Source organism: Rhipicephalus microplus, chromosome X (assembly GCF_043290135.1).
Source record: "Rhipicephalus microplus isolate Deutch F79 chromosome X, USDA_Rmic, whole genome shotgun sequence".
Taxonomy (NCBI): Eukaryota; Metazoa; Arthropoda; class Arachnida; order Ixodida; family Ixodidae; genus Rhipicephalus; species Rhipicephalus microplus.
The window spans coordinates 202,008,538-202,024,845 of NC_134710.1; the positions used below are offsets into that span (position 1 = coordinate 202,008,538).

Here is a 16,308-nt window from a genome sequence, read left to right on the forward strand (position 1 = left end):
TGATCTACTGCAGTCCTGAAGCTTCTTGAACACTGTAGGAGCAGTTTTCACTGAAAATCGCACAACAGCGAAACGGGGTGATAAGAAAACTGATAAGATAATGGGGTGATAAGAAAGACGTCGTACTACTCTGTATGGTCCGAAGTACCAGCCCAAAAGTTTTTCGCTGAGTCGACGTCGGCGTATCGGCGTCCATACCCAAACACGTTCACCGGGCTGGTATTCGACGACGCGTCGCTGAAAATTGTGGCGACGGTCGGTCGTCTGCTTATTCTTGATGCGCAGGCGGGTGAGTTGACGAGCTTCTTCAGCGCGCTGAAGATAGAGGGTGACGTCAAAGTTTTCTTCGTCAGGGACGTTGGGCAGCATTGCGTCGAGCGTCGTTGCCGAGTTCTTTCCATTGACCAACTTGTACGGTTGCATCTGTGTCGTCTCCTGCACGGCTCTGTTGTATGCAATGGTCACGTATGGAAGGATGGCGTCCCACGTCAAGGTACATGGCCAGCATGTCGGCGATTGTCTTGTTTAGCCAATCGGTGAGACCATTTGTCTGTGGGTGGTAGGCGGTGATGCGGTAGTGGCTTGTCTGGCTATGTCTCAAGATCGCTTGAGTCAATTTAGCAGTAAAGGTTGTACCTCTATCGGTGATGAGAACCTCTGGGGCGCCATGACGAAAGATGATGTTCTCAACGAAGAACTTGGCTACCTCTTTGGCGCTACCTCTTTGGCGCTACCTTTGGGTGGGGCCTTTGTTTCAGCGTAGCAGGTGAGGTAGTCAGTAGCTATGATGATCCATTTGTTTCCCGAATCCGACGTCGAAAACGGCCCCAGTAGGTCCATCCCGAATTGTTGTTGTAACAGTTGGTGATGTGGTTTGATTGGCTGAAGAAAGCCTGCTGGCCTTGTCGGTGGTGTCTTGCTTCGCTGACAGTCTGGGCATGTCCTCACGTAATGAGCGACGTCGGCGGTGAGGCGCGGCCAGTAGTACCTTTCTTGTATCTTCGCGAGCGTACGGGAAACACCAAGGTGTCCTGCCGTTGGATCATCCTGCAAGGCCTGGAGGAGGTTTGGTCGCAGAGCTGAAGGCACCACAAGAAGGTACTTGGCTCGAAGCGGCGAGAAGTTCTTCTTTTGGAGAAGGTCGTTTCGCAGCGAAAACGAGGTAAGTGCCGTTTGAATACTTTCGGAACAACGGAGGTCCTGCCCTCGAAGTATTCTATTAGGCTCCTAAGTTTCGAATCAGGGTGCTGGGGTTTAGCAAAGTTGTTGGCAGTTATTCCCAAGAAGCAGTCATCATTCAGGTCTTTGGGCAGTGGTGGGTCGACGTGGGGCTCGCAACAGGCAGTCGGCGTCCGAGTGTTTTCTGCCAGACTTGTAAATGACGGTAATGCCATATTCTTGAAGTCTCAGGCTCCATCGGGCAAGGCGACCTGAAGGGTCCTTCAAGTTAGCTAGCCAACACAAGGCGTGGTGGTCGCTCACAACTTTGAAACACCTGCCGTAGAGGTAAGGACGAAACTTTGATGTCACCCAGATGATGGAAAGGCACTCCTTTTCTGTTGTCGAATAATTGATTTCTGCCTTGGGTAGTGAACGGCTAGCGTAAGTAATAATGCTTGCCAGTTCATCAGTTCTCTGCACAAGACGGGGCCGAGTCCTACGCTGCTTGCATCAATGTGCGTCGTCCAAGTAAACGAGACAAGTCTGCCACTTCAATCCTGCCAGCACTGTGTCCATAACGTGCTGAAAAGTCGCAGGTGCCGAGCGAAGACCGAAAAGCATCACCTTGAACTCGAAAAGGTCGTCTGGTGTTATAAACGCAGTCTTTTCTCGGTCTCTCTCGTCTACTTCGATCTGCCAATAGCCTGTCTTGAGGTCCATCGGTGAAAAGTATTTGGCATTGTGGAGATCAAGGGCGTCGTCTGTTTGGGGGAGAGGGTATACGTCCTTCTTTGTTATCTTGTTGAGTCGGCGATGGTCAATGCAGAAGCGTAGTGTTCCGTCCTTTTTCTTCACTAACACCACCGATGAAGCCCATGGACTATTTGAAGGCTGGATAATATCGTTGCGGAGCATATCGTCGTCTTGTTTTTTTATGGCCTCGCGTTCTTGTGTCGAAACTGTACGGACTCTAATGTAGTGGCCTGGCATTTTCTTTTATTAGGATTCGATGTTTCGCGACTGTCGAACTCTCGATGACGACGAAAAGCAGTTTTTGTATTTCAGGAGCAAGTTTTTGAGCTGTTCTATTTTATGTGTCGGAAGGCTTAGATTAACGTCGAAAGTTGGTTGAAGGGTTTAAGTCATCAGAGCAAATTCGGCGGAATCTGTGAGGGTGAAAGTGTTGCTTGCTTCCAGTATTTTTTTATGTAGACAACTGTCCTGCCTTTGCTCACGTGCTTGTACTCGTTGCTGAAGTTCGTGAGCATCACTCTTGCGTTCCCTCCTCGCAGCTTAACTATTTCTCTGGCGACGCAAATTTCGCGGTTTATCAACAGGTGTTGGTCGCCTTCAACGACGCCTTGCATGTCTGTTGATTCTTGAGTGCCGACAAAAATGCTGACGCTGAAGCGAGAAGGAATGGTGACCTGGTCTTCCAGCACATTCAAGGTGTGGCTTCCTGATGACATGTGCGGCGGCAGTGCTTTTTCTGTGAATAGTGTCATAGACTTTGTACTCAGGTCATTTTATTTATTTATTTATTTATTTATTTTCACCAAAACAGATGCAATGGCGAAAAATGGGGAGACGGCAAAAAAGCTGCAGTTATTGCAGCTTGACTAAGCACCGTCCACCCTACGTCAGCAATGACAGGATGAAAACGAAATACAATAAAATGAAAAAAAAAACAACAACAAATATTAAGAAGCAGGAAACAATACAAGCAGAAGACAAAGTAAATGACAGGCCAAGGTATGCAAAGAAAAAGGAATATTTCATAAACACATGAGCACAGTAATTCGCAGAGTATGTATCATTGCTTTGGTACATAAGAAAGGTACACAATCAGGTTACACAAAAAAATATTAAGGAAAAATATATATAAACATAAACAATAAATGATGCAAAGCAATACAGAGTGACCTATGTAAACAATACAAATCTACAAGAATAGTGTTTGCACATCGATATTGTTTAATGTGTCAATTTTTATGTCTTGCTGCTCGTATGAGTTCAATATAGTAGGTAGCATGTGGCTAAGTCTTAGGGTGCCGTAATTGGTGCGAGATAACGAAATTTTCCACGGGGGTTTATATCGATGGAAGTAAATGGTTTGTGTGTGTTCAAGATTTGCAAGTGTCAGGTATGCATCGAGTTTTCCTCTGACTGCGCTAATATAGGATTTTAACAACCTGAATGTGTATATGTCCTTTGCCTTAACAATTTTATGTTTAGCAAAGAGTTGTCCTGTGTGTTCAAGGCATGATATGTTTTCCATTGCCCTGATAGCTCCTTTCTGAAGTATTTTTAGCCTATTTAAATTTGTTGACGTAGTGTTTGCCCATACTAAAGCGCAGTAGCTCAAGTGGGCATGAAAAGAGCCTGATATAAGAGCCGCTTTACAGTAACGGACAAAAGACGTCGACAACGATTCAGAGTGCCAACCACGCGTCTCAACTTTAAACTAAAGTGGTCTGTATGCTCATTCCAGGACGTATGTTCATTAAAAACTACTCCAAGCGTCTTAATAGATTTGGTCACTGCAATTTTGTAGGGGCCTAGGGTAACATAATTTGGTACATGCAGGGATATGCCGAGAGCTCGGAAAAGGACACATTTTGTTTTTGATTCATTTAACATTAAATTGTTCTTGGTAGACCATTCACGAAGCTTATAACATGTGTTGGCCGCTAAAGCCTCGAGAGTACTGAAATCTTTTCCAGTAAAAAATAATGTGCAGTCATCAGCATATATTATGAAGTTGCGATTTTCACGAATTCTGACTATATCATTTATGTAGTATAAAAACAATACAGGCCCCAGGATACTACCTTGTGGTACTCCGGTTTTAATTGGTTGTGTGCGTGATTTGAAGCCATTTATTTCAACATACTGAGACCGCGCACTCAGATACGACTGCATAAGTTTGAGTGGTATTCCCCTAAATCCATAGCATTTTAATTTATGTAGTAACAGTTCATGAGATACACGATCAAAGGCTTTACTAAAGTCAAAGTACAATGCAAGTGTCAGAAGTCTCATTTCGATATTGCAAAGTATGATTTCTTTTTGTGCTAATAAGGCACTTTCTAATGAAAGTTTCTTTCTGAAACCATATTGGCATTCAGTTATTAAATTGACTGCGCCGTGGAGGCTCAAGAAGTCCATTCCAAGAATGACATCTCTCGAGCAATGCTGCAGTATGATGCAGCTTGCGGGATAAATGAGGCCGTTAATAATCACTCTAGCTGCGCAGATTCCTGCTAGTGTCACTAGGTTACCTCCAGCTGTACGGATTTCAGGGCCTTTCCAAGCGGTCCTAACTTTCTTCAACTTGGTGGCAAAAGTTTCACTGACGAGGGAATAGTCGGCTCCGGTGTCGACAAGAGCTGTGATGCTGTGGCCGTCGATGAGGGCATCGAGGTCACTAGTTCGTTGCCTGGCGTTGCGGTTGGCTTGTGGCGTTGAATCACGGCTATGACGGTTCGCACCACTGTTTCGACGTTGCATAATCAGGACTTCTTTTGGTCGTGAAGTTTCGACGTCAGGGCTACGTTGAGGTGACGACGGGTTCTTGAAGTTTCGTTGTGGCGTTGTCAGCGATGGCGAAGGATCTTCGGCAGTTCGTCGTGCAGCAACCGCGCCTCTATCGGTTCCTGCCCTTAGTTTTCCTGATACGGGCTAGACGACCGGCTTCAACTTGGGCCATTGTACTGACGATGGTGTGGTGATAGGTAGCGGCCGGGTGAAGGTGAACGAGAAGATCCTCGGGGTGTCCTCTGCGTTCCGGCGAGATAGTTGGTGATGTCACGTGATCTTTCACTCCACTGTGGATGCCGCGCGTCGATGGCAAAACCACGTAGTCCCATTTGGCGAGCGATACTGGCAGCTGCGGTAGGTTTAGCCAGCTTCCCCACAGTGGTGGCTGAGGGGCCGGCGGTTGGGCGCACGCCGCACGTTGTTTTTTCTCAGAGCATTGTGCTGGCCGACCGGTAAGCGGTATGGCATCGGCGGTGGCGGTGTCTGGGGACAATAATGCGGCGGCCAGGCTTCTTGACGGACACGGGGAGTATAGCGTCGGGCAGCAGCAGCGTAGCTCATGGCTTGAGGTCGCAATTGCGATGTCTCAGGGATACCCATTGATTGCTGGATTTTCTCTCTGACGATGTCTGTGATCGACAAAACTTGAGGCTGGCATGACGGGAACATATTCCTTTCCATCTTTGTGCATATCTTAATAAAAAAAAGGACAATATCGCATGCAGTTCTAAAATCTTTCGCACTGCTCCATAGTCAAAGCCAAGATGTGCTCCAGGGGCCTTCTTGCCGTTAAGAGAAGCTCTGCAGCCAGCACCACCACACCGCGCCCTAGCAAAGTGTGGACCATGCACGTAACCTGAGTAACTATAATACGGTATTATGCACAAAGGTGAGAAGCTATGCGCACTTGTGGCGGAGGAGATAACTTGAGGATGTAAACAAAACAAACCCATGAGCAGCTACAGATGTCTCAGGCTTACGCAGAGCATGGTCCCCATAAAACTTGAAGCTGAGGTGCTGACATCCACGAAATCTCAGCTCGTTCTCATTTAATTCAAGTGGGGTCGCAAGACAGTTTCAAGCAGCGCATGTGTATTGCAGTGCTGATGCGCACCCGTGAGTGCGTGACAACTGCGTAACAGAAGCGACTACTGACATCATATGTGACCCTGCGTCTGATATAATGATACAAGCAAAACCAAAGCGACTGGAAACTGGCTGGGAGAGCCACCTGCACACTTTATACATGTGGCGGACCTTGGCAAATATTTTTTGTAGAATTAATTTTTCCTCACTTCTAGCAACAGCTCTTTATTCATTAGCTGGCATAAATTTTTGACAATTATTACTGCTCAACTTAGTCAAATTGCAAAGCTAACACATCAATTTGATATTTGGCCTTCAGAGTTTCTTTTCAATACAGAACTTTAATGTTACTGTAGCATTATCACAAGAGGCACGCACTTCTGCCAAGTTCTCCAACCTGGTGCATTTTTCCAACTACACATTGGTTTGCGCAAAAATCTGTAAGAAATGGCTGTGTTGCCCAAGTCGGCAAATTGAAAAAAATTCTGAAAGTTGAGTGGCTGAACTAACTGCTAGAAAGTGCTGGGTGGACAAGAAATAAATTTAACATGCCAAAATCGATGACCGAAAAGTTCCGATCATCGATGATCGATTTGAATAGGTGCGGTAACGAAAAAGTTAAGTGGCTTCAATTCAGTGCATCACATCATCTGGGTTCAGGTAGATATGAGCAGCAAGATTTCATTCAGTGACTGCATATACTTGCTATCATGATGCTGTTGCGATGAACAGTGCAAACAGAAGTCACCAAATGCATAGCATTGTTTCTTGCTTGCGTATCTCTGAAAGAGTAAGATAGCATGTCCTCTTTATTACTAGGTGTACGTAAAGACGGCTCACTTTAGGTTACCAGCCATTATTACTGTTACTGCACAGACCATACATGGCCCGGATGCACCTGGTTAGCTTGACTAGAAGAAAAGGTGTGCACTCAAGTGCGGGCATAGACAGCACGCATCAGCCCGCCATCCTTCCTGGCTCATTCTTGCATCTACAAATGCGAGGATCAGCCGGAGATGGATGGTTCACACCTGTGCATCTAGATAAGTTGCACCCCTGTAGTTCTGCAAAGTCCGAATGCAATAAAATCTTCACATGCCTGTTCGAACTTCGGCCTGATGAGACGTTATCATGACAGCAATGGCAAACTTTCACGTCAAATATTCTTCCATTTGCTGTTGCAATAAGACCTTTTTTTCTGCGGTTACTGCTTCAGGTAGATTGGTTGTCATGTCTACTTTGTGATGTATTTAGATTGGAGTTCCCAAACTCCTATTGGCCAAGCCGTTATCCTTCTAAGTTCGTAGAACTGAACTGCGATAACTGCCCTTCATGTAGAGTTACCAAAATGTCAACTTCATGCACCGTGCCTGTTCAACATAGTGATATATTAAGGAATTCTTCTGAGAAATTGTGGCCCTTAAATGAATAAAGTACTGTTCCCTTGGAGCATTATAAAAAAACAAAACAAAGGTCACCGTTTTCCCGCAAGGGCAAAGCAATGAATGAGGTGTCTCTCATAATAATATGGTGGTTTCGGGACGTTACACCCCACAAATCGAATCAAAGAAATAAATGTGATAGCATCAAATTGGGCTATTGTGCGTAGTAAGGCTAGATGTTAACTCCTCTATTGTCCAATCCGGCGTAAGTCAATGTGGCTGCTGGGTTGACTTTTGTGATGCCTATCATTTCATGTTAACCGACTGTTGAGAACAGCACGCACAAAACAATGGTGTGGGCAGAAAATTTTTGTGGGGGTGGGAGTGGGGGGCATCATTTTGATCTTAACTCCTCTATTGTCCAATCCGGTGTAAGTCAATGTGGCCGCTGGGTTGACTTTTGTGATGCCTATCATTTCATGTTAACTGACTGTTGAGAACAGCACGCACAAAACAATGGTGTGGGCAGAAAATTTTTGGGGGGGTGGGAGTGGGGGGCATCATTTTGATCTGAAATGGGCGGTGGGCAAGCAAATGTAGGCAAGTGTCATTTTCTGCTCTGTATGCCATGTAAAACTTTTCGGGGGTGGGGGAGGGAGGCACGGGCTTGGTGTGCTATTCCTGGCTATGCCACTGGCGCAAAAGATATCAGCTTTCTGCTGGTCACTGTGAAGACTGCCGCAGTTTCTCAACCGGGCACGTGACCGCGCCCGGCCGAGAAAAATGTGCAACAAAAGACAGTCGGCACGATTTGGCTCTGCTTGAGCCACGTTCGTCAGCTGCGTTCGCACACTTTCAATCACACCCAGAACATAGAACCAGTCTTGGAAAGTAACTAGTTAATAGTATCACGTTACCGGCAACAAATTTTTTCAGTAATTTGTAAATGTAACTAGTGTAATAACGAAAGAGGGCACCTGTTCCTGGACCGGCTGTTCTATATTCTCCTCGTCGTCTTCCTCGCGCTCACCCTGTTAACGCTCGAGTCCTTGTGTTGCTCTGTCATTTCACTCAGTCCCGACAGCTAGCGTGGTGGGCTGCCGACCACGTCTCTGGTGGACGGCATTGGCTATTCCGGAGTTTCCAGGCTCAGCCATGCTGGCACTTCACCTGGAAATTCTCCAAATGAGGTTCAGGTGGCTGACTGTAGCTGTGCCGTAACGGTCGCAGGTCTAGGACGCAGTGCGGTCTGTGTTGTAGTATATTGCCGATGATGACTTTGGCTGATTGTGCCAATGGTTGTCTTATGACTACACATTTGATTTGCTGAACAAAAGATGCGAAGTATCTCAAGCGTGTAAGCATGCTGTGGCCGGGTTTTCAAGTACCGCTTGCTGCCTGCTCCTCCGATCTTGTCGACACCCGGCTAATCAGCAATGTATCTCGTCGAGAAAACAACTTTGCAGTGATCTCCGGGGCCTAAGGCAACACACTAGCAGTCAGAATAATGTGCTTATTGTCATACGTGGGCTCTTTTGCCACTTTGTAGGGCTGGTGGACATCAGCTTCTTCTGGCTGTCATGCTTGGGTCCCTGCATGACAGAATGCACTGACCTTCGATAATTGAGGCATCGTCTGTCACTTTGATGAAGTGATATGTCTCTTTGCAGTAAGTAAGCATCTGCACATTCGACCAATGACCGCATTGGAAGCCGCGAACTAGGCTTTCATACAACAAGGACCTTTTTCTCAGAATTCTCTCATAGGTGAGACTACCGCAGTGGCTGCTCATGAAGTGAAGGCCCCTTCACTGACTGGAAAGACGTCGCCCTCACGTGCTCATGCGATTGTAAGGCTCGTGATCGTTTATTCATTCGCTGCGAATGAGATATGGTCTTGGCGTGTATCAGAGACAGTATGGTGCTGGTTACAGAAGCCGAGTTCTAGAGTTGAAGTGGGGAGCCTTGTCTCAGCGGTGTGTTCGTCTCAGGACAGGTTGTGACACCGTCTGAAGGTGAGTTACAATTTGCAGTGACAGCCTCGAGCTGGTGCCCCTCTAGAGCTCCATTCTTGGCAACACTGAGGTTAGACTGGGTGGTGGCAGCGAGGTCGAAGTGCTTCCATCCAAAAGCAGTTATTATCCTTGCGCTCCACATTGCCCAGGACTTCTGCCTTGTGCCTTCGTACCGATGCCACGCCGTGGCATCATTAGGAAGGTGGCCACGAACCATTTCTGTTGGTACGTCCACGCTTCGCGAGCTCCGAGAGTGTTGATTGTTGCCACCCAGTTGTCGGCATTGTCCTGATATTCATTGAACCTTAGTAGTTCAAAGGCAGCTGTTGATGGTGATACGGTAGGCTAAACTCCGGAAAATGATGATGCCACTCAACCAAGTTGGTATGAAAGCACGGCGAGGGTATAACGAAGTTCTCCACAGCTCTCGGGTGTGCTCTCTTCACGGTCTTGCGAGGCGGCTGCGGCTGACTCGGCATTGATCGAGTACAGTGCTGGCAAGGCAAGGCTGCAGGACACAGAGCAGAGGTTGACGCTGTCAATGCTTTGAGCTCGATGGGGAGCTGCGCGATGGCACACAACAAATCCACGCTGCCGTGGGGCGAGGCGCCGGAACAGCGATGGTTCATGTCCGCGAAGTCTGTGGTGCTATCAGTGCTCTCGGCAGCGACACGCAGGATCAAGGAAGGTTGAACAGCGTCCCTTGGGTGTTCACACGTTGTAAGAGTTCTGGGCGTAGAATGCATGTCATGGCAAGCGTGGGCAACGTTCTCAGACGAGAGCAGCCTTAGTGCATTGTGGCAGTAGCATGCTACCTGCCAAGTGGATTCCACTTGAAACCCCCGAGGAGGCATGGATATTGTCCGCAAATGGTATGATAGGTAGCTGCAGAAGCGGTCGAGTTGCTAGCACTACCGCCAACAAACGTAAAAAACGTACCTCGGATGGAGAGATGCGTAATGCCGACGAACCATGAACACAGGAGACTTTCGCTTCAAGGATCAGTTTTCGTTGTACGCTGTGCCATTGTAATGATGTGAGACACAGCACCCGTTCTTGGGCGGTCAGTTCTGTTTGTTTGTTTCAGCCTTACAGAGAATGGTACATACCCACTGTAGGGGATTGGCCAAGATTTTGTAGTTTTAAATTTAGTAGATAATTGGAACAACATTGAGTGATTAAGAACAGTTAAATAAATAAAAAAAAATACTGGGTGACATATCAGATAAATGCTGTTTTCACCGTGCAATCCTTGTAGACCAGACTTCTTCGTCGTTTTTCTCGCGTTCGCCTTCTTAACATTCGAGCCCTTGTGCCACTCTTTGTCTTTCACTAGTTACTTGTAAGTTAGAGAACTGCAATGCTGTTACTTTATTACACAGTAGCTGTGATGAAAAACACCGTTACAGCTACTTCTGTTTTTATATAAAATTATCCGACAGCAAAACCTCTATGTTAAACTCTCCACAATTTCGAATTTCTTTTTTACTCTATCCTCCAACTTTCAACATTCCAGTACTCCCCTCACAGTCTGAGAGAAGATATTTTGGAAGACCATGTTCAGAGTGTACTTGTAAACTATGCCGTACATAGATCAAGTTGCAACCGAGCAGCTTGCTAAGTTTACGTCCTTTTTTCTTTCTTGAAGTAGTGGGGGGGGACATATACATATACACATTTAGTCACTTGAGCTTCTACCTTTCTTCTTGGTGTGCCGATAAAGCCTTCCTTCGTCTGAGGCGCTGAGCTAATCATGTTGGATAGGTGACTAGAAAACAGCTGCGCGATACGACTGAAAGCCAGAAGTGTCGTAAACTATTCGCAATGCCCATACACTGTGGTGCCGCCAAGCGGAATTCAGGAGCATCCTCTCAAAGATGGTCAGTAGGCTGACACTCCCTTGTTTGGCTGTGCTAGCTTAAGTGTGAGCGCGTTAGCAAGAAATGAACACTAACCACTTCGCATGTTTTCTGCATCAGGAAACCAACCGGACCGTCTGTAACACGATAAATCTGATTCGTTCTTGGCAACTACGTTGCAACTATGCCTGGCAAAATATGTGGCAACTTGTGCTTTCGATGATAGCCTGCAGACTATACATAAAAGCTTCGGGAGTTCTGTAGCCACATAGGTTTGTTAAATTTTATTGTATGACCTTAGCAGTTCAAACTTGTCTTGTTTTACATGCATCTATCATTCGGCAGTGCTTTTGTAGTGCATGAATTATTGACATTGTGTACAGAAAGTCATGCGGGCCTGCGATTTGCTCTTCCAAAATTTGGCCAACGCTGCGCCGCTTGCCTTTGTACGTTTATAGATTCATGGTTGCACACTGCGAGGGAATTATTTGTTCATGGGTTACAGGATGAAATGCTCTTTGTGCCTAGATAAATGTGGTGAGTGACACAGTAATTGCTGTTTTCAAAGTCGTTTTGCAGAGGAAATTTCTCAGATTGCTTTCAGCAGTGATATAAAGAAACCATTTTCAGGACGAGGAAGTTTTTGCAGGACGTGGAAGGCTGCAAATGCATCGAGAGTGGCAGCGACAGTGAACGATCAGCTGTGAACTCACGAGGAGCGAGTTGCACTTCCCGTCTCTTCATGCATGAAGGATTTTTCACGCTTGTAGATTACTTTGATTGTATTTAATGTATCGTATCCTTCAGCGAGGTCAAAATAAGAACAAATTTTTGCTTGTGTATTGCATGCAGCCCAATTACTGTAAATGTTACAGAGTGCCGCATGCTACTAATACGCTCGAACTCGACCCATGAAGCAAAATGGCCTTAGCGATGAAGCGTGCAGTTACGACTCTAATCCACGCCTTTCTGCTAACTTTTCCTGTACTTTACCGGTACCTTCTGAACGGTATTGTTGTTCCACAAATTTCCACAATTTCGACGGGAAAAGCATCCGTACGAAGTCTTTTCAATATTCATCTTTCGATCAGGCTAGTAGTACGTGTAACATCCGAGTGCAGTGATTTGCGCTCTTGTTTGATCCAGAGGGTCCTCTGGGTTGACCCAGAGGACCCTGCTCTGGCTTAACTCTGCTCCAGCTTAACTGGTGCACTTACGCACGGCGTTCTAATGCATCAGTTAAAACCAACGTCACACGACTACATATGCCGGCACTGTTATGTGGCAAACAACCAAACACACTTGCTGCAACGCAAAGGCAGCAACCCAGCCACACAAGCTGCTGGAACAGATGCAGACCCAAACTTCCTCAGTGAAGCAAAGGAGGCTGCTATCTCCAAGCCGGACTTCCTCGACCAATGCCAACTCGTTTCGTAGGCTCGGCAGGCGGTCCAGACCAGAGGGCTCCCGGAGCAAAGGACCCTCCCACATTCACTCACTGGCCACCTAATAAACATTTTTCACGGGCGAAGCTCCTTGTGGTCGAGGCTTGTCCGTTGGCGTGCGTTGTAGCTGTGATGATAATGAAGATTGTGAACTACGATTGTCTTGTGCAGTATATGACGTCTCGATATGCTCTACGATGCATTTTGTATGATTTGTATTAACCAACAACCACCAAAGGAATGTAAACAGACCTCATTTTTGCCAACTTCATGCTAAATTTGATACCACAAAGCACTAATAATTAAAGCAAAACAAATTTTAAACTCAACACAACATATTATTTGCATGCCTTTATCACTCATTTACATGCATGAGTGGTCGATGTCATGGGTGATTTACGTTAACAGCGAACGATCCCCTGCTCATCATCATTCACTTCATGAATATGCCGTGTTTTCGTTTCTCTCTCTCTCTTTCAAATGCATGGCTTTTCAGTGTGATCGCGCATGCACACAAAAACAGGCCGTGGCCTCCTTCAGCAGCTGCAGTAACGACTGAGCGCACCATGCTCAAACCAGCCAATGACTGATACTTGGTCTGTGGTGCATTGATTTTCGGACCTGTAGCGTTATTTGCCAAGATAGGAGAAAGGGATTTTTAACTGACTGAGAATTTATTTGGAATTCCAGGCCACGTGCTGTGCTATAATAGCTCGCGTGTTCACAGGAGCCTTGACTACCTACCGGCAGCATCTTTTGACCCTGTTCAAAAAGTTTTGCGTGGCCCCTTTAACTTAAATGTCACTAAAAGTGTTTTGGAAACCTGCGGCTGACTCTGGCGCTGCGCAACAGAAGGCGTCATCGCCTCGCCGAGTGATAGAATGCCCCTTCATCTGAGCTTCACCAGCATTGCGTCGTTACATCTGATGGCGGAAACAACGCGACGAAACCTGCTGCTGACGACGCACGTCTCCACCTATATGAACTGCCGTAACAAGCAGAAAAGCTATAAAGTGCACATCACACTCCCAGTTTGCGAATCTCCCTAATGAGATTCAACTGATGATAGTCAAACCCTATGTGTATGCCTCAAAAGTTGGAATCATCGAAGCTTTAGTAAAAGGAGCTGTGAAAACTTTATGAGCAAAAATCGCTGGGTGGCCGTGCCACGCCCTCTGTTGGGTTTCAAATTAATGAAGCGGCCATATTTCTTTGTGTGGGGGGGTCTAAGGGGATGGGTGAATAGGTGGGTGTGCGGCGCTGGCTGATGTCTGCTTACTCTTGATTAATAAAGATTTTAGTGGCAGCACGTCTTTGGCAGCCCCTGATGGCACTATGTTTTTGCGGCAAATGGTCTGTACAGTCCGTCATGTTAGGTTCAGCATGATGCTGCTGAATGTATGGTGACATTGTATTGCACTCGTGTATTAGCTGAAAGACATGACAGCAGACGAGTCTTGCTGCCTGGATTGTGCTCTGCAGCATGATGGGCACCTAGATCAAATTCGCATTGTCAAGTGTCTGCCGGCAGCACGTTGTTTTGTTTAGGCCTTTGATTTTTAGAGAAACACTAAAGAGCAAAATAATTTTCCACATAATAATTGAATACAATGGCATAATTTTAAAAACACTCCTTTTACTGCAACACGGCGCTTAGTAAGCGAGGAAGTGCACGAAAAGAAAATGCGGGTGGCAACCACACTTTGAGGTTCCCGCACCAAAAACTGCGACATAATAAGTTTTGAACGCGTCTACTGGGTCCTACGTAGCTTCTAATCCATAAAAATGAAGTGTATTATAATATGTGGGTGCCATAGAATTCTCATACAAGGTTTCAGAAAATTTTCTTGAGCCAATGACATGAAAATACCAGAAATACATTTTGAAATTTTCTACGTCACACCGGAGATATTCGTGTGGAATGTAAAAATTAAACACCAGCCTCGATTTTATCCGTTAATAATGATCTTACAATAGGGAAACATATGGCATGAGAGTTCTCAGAGTGCAGTTTGTCCATTTAAATGAAGTCAATGTACCTCTTTAGTGTACCTTCAAAATATGAGCAGTCTTTCACCAGCTGTTTCTGCTTATCACTGTCCTCATTGAGAAATTTTACGATGCCTTGCATGCAGCACCATTGCCGTAGTTGCGGGGAGATTTTTTGCAACGCCTGCTCGGACAACACAATGCCACTACCGTCATCGGCGAAGCCTGTGCGTGTGTGCGACACCTGTCAGACTGTGCTGCTGCAGCGGTATTCAGCCACCTCCTGAGCTCCACATTGAAGCCTCATTACGGGGGCATGTGCTGCATACGTGGCTGTCTTTTTGAGGCAGCTTCCCCTCTTTGCTATCAGGGAATTCATTCCATCTCTGCCTTCTCGTCTCGGGCTGTCCCCTCGGAGTTTGTGCAGGTGACAGTTCTGACCCCACAAGTATTAAGACTGTCACCACAGGTACAAAATGGGCTGCTAAAGAAGGCCCAGTACGTGTTTTACGGCGCCACTAGCAAATGAGAATATGTTGTGATGTAGCATTTGGAGTGCGTTGCCTTGTCCATCTAGAGTTTTTAAATGTTACAACGACTCTTGAAATGCAAGCGCTGTTGTGCCCACAGATCCCGCTCATATTCACACTGCACAAAGCGCCTAGTGCTAAGTGGTACCAAGAGTGAATGTTGGTGTCTGGCACAAGTTTTAGGACGACACACAGAGGTGTGGGTATTTCTATATTTCATAAATCACACCACTACTAATTTCAACAATACATTGCTGTGCGTGAGCTTTGAAACTGCATGAAAAATATGCCAATATATATTTTAAGCGTAGTGTTAATAAAAAGTTACACAGACGTGCTGTTATTTTGCCCTATGTCATCTGTGGAACTCACTTTTTGGAGGATGAAATAATCAGGCCATGCTGTTGCCTTTGCCAACCTGTTGGTTCATAAGGAGTTTTGAATGAACTGTTGTGCCGAATAAAGACCTTTCATTTGTGAATGTTTTTTCTTCTTTGCTGAGTGCGGCAAATCTCACCAATTTGTTGTGGCACCCTATCACCATCACTAAAAGCGAGCCTGTGACGTAAATTATATAAAAATCACTGCTTAAGCACTCCGTACAGATAGTTAACCAGCAAAGCTGATATGTCCCAGCCGAAGCCAAAGTGCCTCTCGAAAAGCTCCTGCCGAAAGCGGGTGTAGGCCGATCCATTTCCGCCATTGCCACATTGACGCCGCTGCTCTGCCAGCGATGCTATTTCCTCGGCTTGCCGTTGTTTCTTCTTTCCGCCCGAAAGGCTGCTGGGTTCTTGGTGCGCAGTTGCTGCTTGCACTTCGCCAACTGGGCCTGTTCTTGATGCTGGACTGCTGCATCAGCCTAACAAACATGAATTCTCTCATGAATCAGCTGTCGGCGTATTTCTTGGAAAGTTGTCTGCTATTCAGGTGTTCATACAATCTGTGCCCTGCCCATGTGAAAGTTGTAAGTTAGAAGTGCTGTGCATGGGCTCTGCGACACGCTGCAAAGGGATGAACGACGTCACTGATGGTGCTCCCATTGGTGCGAGCGCTTAGGTGCGATGTAGGGAACGACGTAACTGATGGAGCAGCCAATGGAGACCATTATCGTTTCTTGTGGCAAACAGTTTTTTTGTTTTGCCTAGTCATATACAGCTTTTCCTGTAACGTATTGGAGAATGTAAAGAAGATGAAGAAGAGACAAATTATAATAGTGAAGGCAGAGAGGTCACGTGGGTGCAAATGCACATGTTCACGATCATGCAGACAGAGGAAAATTAAATCAGTGACAAATTATGGAAG

At 46.1% G+C, this 16,308-nt stretch overlaps 1 protein-coding gene across 4 annotated transcripts in view; it reads left to right on the forward strand.

Annotated features, from left to right (window-relative positions):
- The window catches only part of LOC119187673 (RUN and FYVE domain-containing protein 2), a 99,588-nt gene extending 84,101 nt beyond the window's left edge, over positions 1-15,487 (forward strand). For 3 of the 4 annotated variants that reach the window (XM_075878479.1, XM_075878478.1, XM_075878480.1), the window contains one exon: positions 2,726-2,965. In XM_075878479.1, coding sequence (XP_075734594.1) covers positions 2,726-2,950 — 225 coding nt within the window. In that variant the 3' untranslated portion in view covers positions 2,951-2,965. Of the gene's footprint in view, positions 1-2,725; positions 2,966-14,622 lie in introns of those variants that run through there. The other variant, XM_037435753.2, reaches the window with a different exon arrangement.
- Positions 15,488-16,308: the final 821 nt, after the last annotated feature.